General features: G+C 55.6%; 1 protein-coding gene across 1 annotated transcript in view; it reads right to left on the minus strand.

Moving 5' to 3' along the window:
• Positions 1-12,970, minus strand: part of LOC133344724 (reversion-inducing cysteine-rich protein with Kazal motifs-like) — a 46,514-nt gene that overhangs the window by 22,233 nt on the left and 11,311 nt on the right. The window contains 3 exon segments of the mRNA XM_061554822.1: positions 98-131; positions 400-447; positions 3,116-3,201. Of these exon segments, the coding sequence (XP_061410806.1) occupies positions 98-131; positions 400-447; positions 3,116-3,201 (168 nt within the window).

The raw sequence follows: 12,970 nt of genomic DNA on the forward strand, positions 1-12,970 counted from the left end.
TGGTAAATCCCAATCACAAACATGCAGGAAACGTGGGTATGAGGTGTAAATTCATTCATCGATCACAGCATGGGAGCGCACGAAGTCGGCAGCTTACTTTCATAGCGGTTGATGCAGTTGAACATCGCGGCCTGGAGAACAGAAGCACAGCAGCTTGAGGTTACGAAGACGGTAATAGCTCCGCAAGTGGTGTCCCCGGGGAAGGAGTCAATGTGGGTTCGTTTGCGGTGCGTGTGCTGTGCGTGTACAGAGAATGTACAGAGCGCGTGCGGAGCGTGTGCGATGCGTATGCGGTGCATGTGCAGTGCGTGTGCGGCGCATGTGCGGCACGTGTGTGGTGCGTGTGCGGAGCGTGAGCGAGGTCTCGCGTGGTGAAGGTTGGCGGGCAGCACTGCGCACCTCGTATTCCTGGCGGCACTCCGCGGTCACCGCACTCCGCGAGGCGCTCTGCAACAGAGAGCGCAGCGTGAGTCTCCGCACGCGGAACGCCGAGCGCACGCGGCCATCGCGCCCTCGACACCCCCGACCTGGCTCCGCGCAAGAGATGCGCGCATGACAAACATCGGTGCGTGTCACCTGCTGGGGCAGAGGCATCGGAGGCATCGGCACGAAAGGAGAGGGACATTGGAACGAGAACTGAAAAGTGTTGAGAGAAGCGTGGAGAGGTGCTTGCTTAGAAGAAGGGGCAGAAAGAGGAAGGCGCGGATTAGAGAACGTGAGCAATTTAGAGACATCGTCCGAATGTTGATTAAAGTTTGCTTGGGCGGGACACGTGATTACATTGGGTGATGGCCGGTGGTCTGAGACGAACAAAGGAGTGGCAGTCAAAGAACGGAAGAGATGGAGCAATAAAACTGGATCGTATCGCTTCATCCAGCAGCGGATTGATCATAGTTCATGATTACGGTGTTCATAACAACACGCATAGTTTACGAGAGACGTTTGTCTGCGAGCGGTGGCTGCGAAGAGCGACAATTCGCAATCGCGGACCACTCGGCGGTGGTGATTTGGGATGACGCTCGCCCGTAATGAGTTTACAAATGTCAATTTATCGTTTTTAAATCCTTGGCCGCAAGCCTTATGATGCAGAGCTGCCGTGTATTTTCAGGCTTGCGCTGAATAATGCACGGCTGGTGCATCTGAGTGAGGGGCCGAGCAGAGGCGAGGAGCAGACCAAGAGGATGGGAGAGCAATAGCCACAGCCTTCATGGCACATTCCTCTGCAAGTGGGTAATGCACTATACCCACCGCGTGTGCACACTGAGGCAAAGACAAAGATCCCCCACAGAGCCTTTAACAGACTGTTGGGGCAAGTGCTGTTAGCGAGTACGATGAGGTTGGTGGCCAACTTCATGACCCGGCCGCCTTTGTCTCCGCAGTACCGATATTTACACTGCACCAGGTACAAGGCTAAGCCGACACTGACCGGTGCAATAATTCGCCGCTGCTGTCGATCGTGAGCGGGAATGCAACGCTGGTCACTGGGTTCGTAGCGCAGTGCAGCGCCTCACCTTTCCCGTTCTCGCCCCTCTCTTTGACCTCTCTTTCGCTTCTTCGTCTCACCCTTGCAGGTTGCAGCTGGGGAACACCGTGGCTGAATACGTGTGGGCCCCCGTTAGGGGTTGCCACCTGGCACGGGTTTGATCCAGACAGTCCGGGAATTGACATCTGCGTGTCGAGTGGCAGGATTTGATTTGTACCCAGATCTGCCGATGGGTGTCGTGTCGAACTATCCTCTCAGGAGACTGCACAGTGTTGATAATAGGACCTGGTGCCGACTGAGAAATGTGTCCGGGTTCACTCCGTGGAAAAGGTGGCAACCGGAGCGTCGGTATGTTGACGATCACGTACCCCCAAATGTTTCTGCACTGCTCTTGAAAATCCTTGCTCCCCAATTTAAAAAAAGCTAAAACTTCATCTCACCAAAGATTTGGTATGAGCGAAACACCCGCTCGCACCACACGCACCGTGAAACTCATAATCCATGGCCAGGGTGGGGGGGTGGGGCCTGCAGGAACGTGGTAGAAAATCGGCTTGGCGTCAAGGAAATCCCCGGTGCCACGGGGCGCAGCCTCTGCACCCTGGAGACGAGGAAACCAGAGCCTGGCGCGGCTCCACGCTCTTTCCCTTCATTGAATCCACGTGTGCGTCACTGATGGGCATTTGTGCACTGATTACAGGAATGTGTTTTTCTGCCGTTCAAAGCGCTCGCGTTTCGTCGCGAGGGCAGCGCGCGGTGGTGCGTCACCCCCCCCCCCCCTGGCCCCGTTCCCCCGGGTAAACGATCCCCGTCTCGCGGTGCCATTAGTGAAATGTTTTCATCTGTGGACCGATACAAACGTGGTCCCGACTCGCGCTTGCGACCGGCCGCTAGGGCTCGCAGCTGCAGACCCGCAAACCCGAAAAAACACAGCAAGCGCGGCTGCACATCAAAGGTCTTCCAATGTGAAAGGGTGGGTAGGGGCTGCTTGGCGGGCGTCGGAGCAGAGCGAGGGTACATGTAATTAGGAGGCTGAGGTCCACGGCCGGCGAATTTTACCGGGTCAGCGGGTTGCAGGCTGGTGCCGCCGCTCGTCAGCTCGAGCCAGTATGGCGGGAGGTAATCGGAGCACGTGTGGACACGCTCATGCGAAGCAAGATTGCACACGCGCACGCACACACGGGCAGGCACATGCTAAGCACGTGAGACGACGTCCCGCAGCGTTCAGATGACCGACTTTCGGAGTATGGTTCATCAGTCCTCATTGGGATGCACACAGATGCAAAAACGGCTATGACCAAATCATCTGGAACGCGCCGGATCTTGTCAGATGTAGGAAAAACCGAGATCAGGGTTGAGCCTGGATGGATGCGTGGACGACCACCGTACAAATGGGTGCAATGGTCTCTCCGCTCCTTGCAGCCGTGGGTAGCGCAGCGGAACCCCTCCTCCTCGTGCGCCACCTGGAAGCCGCTGCGTCCTTCCTCACCGCCCTCGCCGAGCCGCACCGAGCAGCGTGCCAGCAGTGTCGACGCGAGGCACGTGTGTAGACGCGACACGCGCATGGACGCGACGCGCGCATGGACGCGAGTTCACAAGCGCGGTGTTACGCGAGTGGGGGAGACGTGAGTGTACCTGCCGGCAGGCCTTGCGGCAGTCGGTGCCGATGGCCAGCGCACAGCAGCTCAGCCCCACCCAGCTGTCCGCGCTCTTCTGCCCACCTGCGCAAGGGAAAAATACAAACAAGCAGGTTCTGGTTATGTGGACGGGGTTGGCAACGTTAGGGAGCTGAGCGACAGTGGCAGAACAATTCACTGGTTCATTGGTGACAGAACATCGCACATTGAGAACTGAACACCGCGCGGTGAGAAACGAACACACACCGGCGGGCTATACAGCACGGCGCAAACACTTGTGCAGGAGAGAAAACTATCGCTCTTGAATTTACTTCTCCACCCTGCATCGTGACAAATCATCGAATCGTCAGCGGGCTGCCTCGCACCACCTTGGCTGAGGTTACCAGGAACCTGGCCCGGGGCACTACAGCGGGCGGCGTGGACGGAGGGGTGGGGGGGGGGCCCTCACATTTTGAGTTACATCGCTAAGTTTAAGTGTTTTAGGTGGCTTGCCTCAAGCTTTGATTGTACATTTTTTATTTTCACAGTGGATTTTTTTTCTTATTTCCATATTCACAACTGGAATTATAGCCGCTGGAGTGAAATGAAATCATTCAAATGTCAAAGTTGTATTTATTATTTAAGTGGGGCATGCATCTCCGAGGTTGTTGGCTATTTAATTGGCCCCCGAGGAACGGGGATTTAACTTCATGAGAAAAATGGCTCGGCGGGACCTCAACCCATGGCGCTGACACCATTTCCATAAAATTCAGGTTTCGCAACAACGATTTAAACTCGGAAGATATTCCACTGGGACCTCGCTCACGTCAAAGGGCCTGGAGCTCGGTAACCGATGCAAATCGTGCGGCTCATTCGGCCTTGGCTGGGTGTGGAGGTCCCTCTGCTGGGTGTTCGTGGTGGGCGCATGAGTTCGCTTCTGCTTCTAAACTAAACTTTTATTTTTTATTTTACCACGAAAGGCCCACTGAGATTTCTAGCTCTTTTTCAGAAGCGACCTGGAGGGAAAAACTGGAGGACCGGGAGAAAAATCCACGCAGCCACAGGGAGAGAGACATGCAGACTCCAAATATACAGCAGGCGGGATCGAACCCACGACCTCCTGCATACCAGGTGAGGTAGGTAACAGCTTGCCACCGTGGTGCCCCAAAAAACGATTCTGCCGAGGACAATGCTGACTCATACTGGCAGACACATGGAGATGGCTAATGCTATTTTCCATTCAACACCGCCAGTTAGTGGTGGTGTTCGGACAAAAAGAGATTATTTATTTATTTCCACTTCATAAAAACAAATTTTCCGAAAGAACACAGAGTTGCGCTTCCAGAGGGGTCGCCGGACAATTCGGCGCTTCTTCCACGCACGCGAGCTGTCCTCGGGTGGAGATGGAGCGGGTTGTGAGCGCGATAATCCCATAAAATCACTCCTCTTCACACCACTAACTGCAGCGTTGCTCACAATGTATTTGGGGTGCCTTCAAGGTCACCTTCAATACACACGGCACGGCGTAATGCACACGCGCTAAGAGGCGTGGAGAGAGGTGTCCTTGGAATTGCATTGAGGGACAGAAAGAGGAACACGTGGATTAGGGAACGCATGCAGGTTATTGACATCATTCAAACTGCTAAGCAAAGTGAGTGGGCTTGGGAAGGTCACGTGGCCACAAGGGATAATAATGACAGAGTGGCAGCCAAAGAATGAAACGCATCAGGGGAGACGTCCACCATGGAGATGGAGCGATGCAAGATGCTCGTGTGCTAAGTGGATAAATGCATTGCAGGACCGTGCCAACGTCCAATGAAGCCGCGTAAACAGCGGCACGAGCCAGCGATCGCAAGTCCGTGCCACGTGCGGTGCCGTACGGTCCGCCAGCGACAGGGACGAGTTCCCACGCACGCGAGCACGAGCCGAATTGGCGGAAAATCACGAGAAAATTCCCTCCTCACGCCCCCGGCTCTCGCCCAGAGAGAGGGGGGGGGCCCTCACGCGGCCGCCACGGCAGCCGTGCCCGCGATCGGACTCGCAGCCCCCCCCCGCCCCGTGCCCCAAGCCCCCCCCCCCCCCCCCCCGTGGCCCCCCGTGGCCCCCCTCGAGCTTGCCACAACAAAGCCGCCGGCGCTGCCCGCGTGGGCGTGGCGAGGGAGCCGCATCCCCCACCACCCCCCACCACTACCCCCCACCACCCCCACCACCACCCCCACCACCCCCCCACCACCACCCCCCCACCACCACCCCCCCCCCACCACCCCCCACCACCACCACCCCCCCCCACCACCCCCCCACCACCACCCCCCCACCACCACCCCCCACCACCACCACCCCCACCACCACCCCCCACCACCACGCGCGTGCGTGCGCGTGCGTACAGTGCACGCGCACGCGGCTCCCCGCGGAGGCGCCGGTTGCCGAGGCAACAGCCTCCCAGCTGAAGCAGCAGAAGCAGCGAGAGGCAATTTTGGTTTTCCAAGGCAACGCGCCGCTGCAGAAGAATGGTTTTAATGGTGCACGGCAGCATCGCATGGACACGGGGGAGGGGTGGGCGCAGGGTACATGGGGTGGTGGTGGTGGTGGTGTGAATGGTAGTTGTTTGGTGGTTCCGAATCTGAGTGTGCGTGGTGGTGGTGGTGGTGAAGGCCATGAGATGGGTGGTGCTAGTGATGGTGGTGGTGTGAACGGTGGTTGATCGGTGGTACAGATCAGAGCGTGGGTGGTGGTGGTGTTGGTGCTCGTGATGGTTCGTTGGTTGTACGGATCAGTGGGTGGTGGTAGTTGGAGGCACGGTATGGGTCGTGGTAGTTGACGGTGGTGGTGGGAGTTGTGGTAGGGGAGGCGGTGTGAGTGGTGGTGTGTGGTGTGGGAGTGTAGCGGTTACCTCGCTGCACTATGAACCCGAGTTAGTTTCCCATTCACGGCCACCAACAGCAGTGACGATTATCTGAACAAGTCTTGGGCCTCTCCTAGGTCGACTCGGCCTAAAATGAGTGCCTGGTGCAATGTGTAAACATCGCCACTGGGGAGACAAAGGTGGCCGGGTGTGGTACTGGTCACCCACCCCCCTCTTGTACCACACTGGCCTTCGTAAGTGCTCGCTAATAGCACTTCCCCTAAAAGTATGCTTCGGCTATGGGTGGGGGATCGTTGTCTTTGTGATGTGGCCGACCGTGCGTGTGATTCTGTGGCTCTGCGGTGTTTGCGACACGCATCGTGGTGTTGATGACGTCGCTTGCCGCGCTGCGTGCTGTGGTTTGCGTTACGGGGCGGGTCGTGCGGCGCGGGCCGCGGTGCTCGGGGTCACGGTTGTGATGCTGTAACCTCGGGGTCACGGTTGTGATGCTGTAACCTCGGGGTCACGGTTGTGATGCTGTAACCTCGGGGTCACGGTTGTGATGCTGTAACCTCGGGGTCACGGTTGTGATGCTGTAACCTCGGGGTCACGGTTGTGATGCTGTAACCTCGGGGTCACGGTTGTGATGCTGTAACCTCGGGGTCACGGTTGTGATGCTGTAACCTCGGGGTCACGGTTGTGATGCTGTAACCTCGGGGTCACGGTTGTGATGCTGTAACCAGGGCGGGCAGCTGCCAGCATTTATTACGAACTCCGCTGAGCCAAATAGACCCGAGCATTAGGAGGGCACCACTGCCTGCCAAAACGCTCCGACTCGCTCACCTGGCCACGCGGCCAGCGCCGTAGATTATGCACGCCTGCCTGTGCTATTACGTCGCTCGCCGTCTAATCGCCGTTGCCTTAATGCCGAATTTGCTGACCATTTGATCTCCCCGCAAAGTCCGCGTCGCACCTGCTGAGGGCTGTTAGCGCCCGGCCGGCATAATGAGCGCCCTTACACGCCGCCCCCCCCCCCCTGCGCCGCCGCCGCAGATCACACCCAGGGCCCACTTTGTCATCATTAGCGGCGCTGCTCTCCGGATCGAGCCGCGCAGGACTCAATCGGCGAGGCGGAGTTATAAATCTGCATGAATCAACAGCAAAACTGGCCTAAACGTATGCTTATAAATAAACAGTGCAGGCGGCCGTAACATTTCGAATAAATCCGTCCCGTGCGCCGCTTTATGAGCACTCGAATCAAATCACGTGCGTCCCACACCGAGTGGCTGCAGCCAAGAAATTCTGGGCTCCGTTCCAGGCGCGAGAGTGTGAACCCCACGGCCCCAGCGAGAGAGAGACGATCCCGCAACCACTCCCCCTCTAAGCCTCTACCCCCAAAATCCACCCCCCCCCCCGAAGAAAGCCCCCTCCTCCAGAGGCCCCTACGGGGACCACAACCCCCAACTTAAAGTTATTGTCGACCATCAGAAAACCTACATCTTTATCTTGGCTCCTGCTCGTTCACAATTGCTCGTTGGGGCCTTCTGTCTGTGTAGAGTCTTAACAAGAACAATGCTTTGCAGAATAACGCGCAACAACACGGGCAGAAAGGTCTCCTATCCCCGTGATGCACAGGTGCCACTGTTTAGCACGAAGTGGTTGTATTTATAAGCTGTCTATGGACGGTGATACGTTGCAGAGGTCCACGGTTCAAATCCAGCGGACACCCTGTTTAATACTGCCGGTGTAACAATCGTAAAAAAGCGAGCCTTTTGCATCACAGCGGACGTTGAAAAGCCGCGATGTCGTTTGCAAGAGCAGGTCACTTATGAAAAAGAGCTATATAGCTCAGTGAGCATTAGATGGTAAAAATATAAACAGTAGCTTACATAGTTAAATAAAATAAATCCGGTGTTTTGGTGGCCTTCCAATGACAGTGAATCCAATATTTTAAGAGAGAAGGATAAGTCGCGGTGATGTCCGAAGCTAACCACGACGGGAGGACACCCGGGGCTCCCCGCCACGTGCGGAGCTCCGAATCTCCCCTCCATCGCCGGCGAGGCGCCACCGCAGCGCCACCGCAGCATCATCATAATCATGATCGTCGTCGTCCTTGTTGTCGTCATCATTGTCCAGCGCACCTACAGCGACGACTCCCAGTCTCAAACTCTCCTCCAACCCCAACGGTTTGATGAGGGCCTCCCCAAACAGCGCACGGGTCGTTGTTCCGGTTTACTTGACCATACTTCACCCCGCCGGTCAGCGTGCAGCGATAAAGCTGATGGGCATACACGTGGGAGCTTGGCAGGTGCAGTAAACCAATGGATTTTGCTGCACTGCACTAAGCTGTCCACAACTGTAGCCCCACAGTCCATGACACCTACAGTGCATTGGTGGTCACTCATCTAAGCACTATCCAAACTCAGCCCTGCTTAGCTCCATCGATTTGATCACAGGAATAAACAGTGATTAAACTCAACTTTACGAAGCAACGCAGAGGTTGTATCTAGAGTGTAAATCAGGTGGCACACATATCCACCAATGGTATGGCCAATATGTGAGCGTTAAAGGAATCTCTGAACAGGACTCCCATGCCAGCAAAAAGGGCAGCGTGGAAAAGCCCCACACCCGGGTGAGTGCACGCAACGCCTAATTGCCCACCGGCGTGATACAGGGGGGCCACAGGCCCTCCTCTTTCTGCTGCTGCGTTGGCAGTGGGGCACAAGCACCAACTAAACACATTCGTCAATAACGCTGCCAACCACATCAAGAAAACAATTTACAGAAGGCGACATTCCGGATAATGGCCTCTTCTTCATAGCGGAGCAATGCTACGAAGAAGACATCCATCGGCAGAAACGTAGCCCTACTAAATATAGTTTATGCTCCTTAGGGCAATTGCCCTTCCGGTCGTTAAGCAGATGAGCACGCGTCCACGTGCCCCTACAACCCCCTCCCCCCCTTCCAGTGGGCGGTGGGGCCATGCCGAGCAATGTCCCCATGTCCCCACAGAGATAAAAGTCTCGCTCAATCGAGCCCACGGCACGCGGCGGCCCGGCGTGAACCGGACCCTGGCCACGCACGCGATTAAAGGCCATCGCGGCCCCATGAAGAGCTTGGGCAGGGCGGCCGCGGCCTCACGCCTCACTGAACGCCACCCCCCCTCCCTCTGCTGCTGCTGCGGGGGGGGGCATCGCGTGCCCCTCCCACGACCCCGACTCTCTCTCCCAAGCCAAGGTGCAACATCGGACACTCCGTTTCCCACCTCCACACTACTGCGCTGGAGGCGAGCCAGGCCTTGCAACGTCAAGGGGAGTTCACTGGGACAGCCGTGCCAGCGCACATAGCAGTAGTCGCCGTAGTAGCACTGCAGGAAGGGAAGGCTCCCTCCCTGTCCCCCCCCCCCAGCCTTCGTGAGGTGGAGTTGAGGCGCAATGAACCCAACGACCTGAGTTTGATTCCCCAGCCTTGCAAAGTACCTTCGTCTGAGAGAAATCAATTTCGTGTGAGCCCACCGCATTCAAACAATGATCAGCCACTGCCGAAGTGTTTGTCCTGCCGTGTTTCAGATCTGCCTTATGTTCACGAACACGGTCCGAGACATGTCGCTTAGTTTCCCCGATGTAACTATGGCCGCAGATACAGCTCAGTTTGTAGACGCCAAGGTATTGCATGTCAGGGATCCTATCCTTCACAGATGGAATCAGATCACGAATTTTATGTACTGTGTTAAATCGAGCCTGGATCTTGTGTTTGCTCAAGATTTTGGAAATATTTTTGGTGACCCCTGCTATGTATGGCAAGGTGATGGTTTTGATATGGTCCTCAGATGGTTATTTCCCAACGGTTGGGGTGATAGCTTTACAGATTGTGTGGTCCGAATATCCATTCATCTTGAGAGCTTGGTGTACGTGTTTCAGTTCACTGGCTAGATGATGATGGTCGGAGATACATCGAGCTCTATGGTGTAGAGTTTTGGGATGGATGGTGGTGGGAGTCAGGTTTTAGGTAGGCATCCGTATGAGTTGCTTTCATGTAGACAGTGTCCCATTGAGCCATCTGATCTCTTTTCGATTAGAACATCCAAAAATGGTAGCTTGCCATCCTTTTCCACCTCCATGGTGAATTGGATGGCTGGGTGTATGGAATTAATGTGGTTGAGGAATTGGTTCAGAGCTGGTCGGCCATATGGCCAGATGACGAACGTGTCATCTATGTGCCTCTTCCACAAGGACGGACGTAGAGTGGATGCCTGGATGGCATCTGTTTCAAAATCTTCCATGAAAACATTGGCTACAACCGGAGATAAGGGAGAAGCCATTGGGGTGCCTTCAACTTGTTTGTAAAATGTTCCATTTGAGGTGAAGTATGTATTGGTGAGGCAGTGTCTAACCAATATTAACCTTTGCTCAATGCAAAAAACGCGTTACACTCTCATCTGTCGCGACCACGGTAGGGCCGTTGGTGGCCGCTTTCACCTTTTTTGGGGACCAAAAACAGGCAGAGCTGTGCTCGGTAAACCGTGCACAGCACAGAAGCGTGACAAACATCTCTGCACGGTTACATCCCATTCTCATCTCTGTACATAGCAGCAGCAGCACCTCACCTGGCGGGCGGGCGGACCTGAGGGGCCCACCCTACTTGGTGAGAGGAGGTTCCAGTTTCCTGGCCTCGGGGCCCTATTCTTTGTTGACACCCCCCACCGCTCCACCCCCGCACGTTGTTTTTTTTGGGGGTTCACGAAGCTCCCAATGGAGCATGGGGTGGGGTTGGGGGTGGCGCTGATTGAAACCTCGCGTAAAAAATGAGCGACAGCCATCCACGCCCCCCACCGACGCGTGTGACATCTAGCAGCTGCTGGAGTCTAAAGCATTTGTTTTGCCAGGTAGCGGGGGTTGGTGGGCTGGGCTGGGCAGGCCCCCCCCCCAACCCGCGTCTACCAGTCCCCAAAAACCCCCTCCACCACCACAACCCTCCCCGGTCGCCACCTTGATGAGAAACAGCCGTCAGAGCAAGGAAAACACTCGGCTCACTGTCTCGGCGTTCGCGAGCGGACCACGCTGTTCCGCTCGAGATGCGGGAAGCGTCGTTAAAATACATCTGGCTTCACGAACCGCGGAGGTGTGAGGGGTGGGGATTGAAGAAAATGTTTTAATATATTAGCAATGCATCTCCCGAGATAACACGTGCCCCCACTTCTGGGGAAACTGTGATAATTACCAGCGCAGAGGTAGTCACGTCACGTTGTCGTAGCTGTCAACCCATACGGTTTACCCGTATTCTTGAACAGGAAAATTTAGTTTTCAGGTCCATGCGGCATACAGCCGTTTCAATACGGGCAATATATATTGTCTATTTGTTTGTGTTTCTCCCTTGTGATGGGACTTTGTAGGATGAACGTTGAGAATTATAAGGGGACACAGGGTGACCAATACGGTCTGAATTTGTCTGTAATAAGTTAGGCACTGATAAGGGGTCGACATGTAGGAGTAACTTGCTGCGAGAATTTCTAAAACATCTCCCACCCAGGACACCCCCCCACCACACAACTCTTATCGCTCTGTGAGCCGAGCGCCGCCAAACGCCTGTAAAACGTAAACAGCGGCGGAGCTCGGCGACGACTCCGAGATGGAATTCGTGAAAAAAATAGTCTGCTCGTCAAACATCTCGAGGTTAGAGGGAGTACTTACTCATCGGGAAGGCGTTCGCGCTTAATGCGAATTAGGGAGTCGTTCTGCTGTGGAGAATCTCAAATATATTCCTTTTGACACTTGACGCAAATCCCAAGGGGCTTGGAATTGCCTTGCAAAAATACACGGCAGCCTTGGGCAGAAGAAATGTGGGTGCCACTGTTGCATAAAGCCCTCAAGTTTGAGCGGCAGAGGCAGCTCCGCGTCGCATCAAACCACACGAACGGGGGAAGCCAAAAATACTGGAGAATGGGATTCGGTACAGAAAAGGCCCGATCGACGTAACACCATGCCCTCCCTTGAAGCTCACATCTCTATGCAATGACAATAACATATCACGTGACAGTACAATAATGCGGGCGAGTACGTTGAATGACATTTGTAATGTGTGTATTGTGTGAGTCTGCGTGCTTCTTGTGCCCATTTCTCAGGACCTTTTGACAGCGTCTGAGCAGAGCCGCTGTGAGATTAACCAGCAAATATTTCTGCATTTCTGCTCCCATGCTCCCTGTCGGTTCTGCCCACCTCCCGGTCAACAAACACAGGCCTAATTGCACATTGCTCGAGTGTGCGAGCTCTTGTCTGATCGCGCGGGGTGGTCTGTACACACAGCCCTGTTGGCTCGCTGCCTCCCTCTCTCGCCTCCCCGTCCATCCGTCCGTCCATCTCTCTCAGATCTGTTGTTGTCCTTCACGGGTCCTCCGCTACTCAATGGGGCGTACATGTACTCCATACAGCACTCGGTGCCACCACCACCACCGCCCACGCAACGCCACCCTCCTACTCAACCCCCGCAACTACCAGCCTCTCCCCTGCGCGCCTCTTCTCACGTCACTCCTCCGCACGGCAGACCGCTGGAATAACACAGCTGAAGAAGCATCGCTCTTGTTTGCGTTGGGCCGCTTTGCTGGGTTTGTTGTTTCGGAATTAGGCGAAAGCGACGGTGCGGTCAGAGGGCCGAGCCTCGACTCTATTAAAGCTCTTATCTTCAGGGGATATCGCCGGGCTGGTGCGGCACGGACTCCTCCTTCTTCCCACGCGCTCTCACGCGACGAGGATTCTCATGAGGAGGACTGCTCGTCAACGCTGACCGAGTAACACTTTTGAGGTTTTCACAGAGTGTTTTTATTTTCCTACCCCCAACCCTCCCACACGTAACCAGTGGCAGCTGAAGGGGTTCCGGTCCCAGGGGAAGGCTGTCGCTTGGCAACTGGCCTGAGCAGGAGGAGGAGCGGGCGAGGGGACGAGGAAGGGTCGGTCTCTCGTTTCCCCATCGAGGTTACGGATATCGCCTTGCCCGGCCATAGCAGGCGGCCCCAAAGCATAGGCGGCCAAGAATCCA

This window comes from Lethenteron reissneri, chromosome 20 (genome assembly GCF_015708825.2).
Source record: "Lethenteron reissneri isolate LAM-NWPU_2019-01 chromosome 20, ASM1570882v1, whole genome shotgun sequence".
NCBI classification, from domain to species: domain Eukaryota; kingdom Metazoa; phylum Chordata; class Hyperoartia; order Petromyzontiformes; family Petromyzontidae; genus Lethenteron; species Lethenteron reissneri.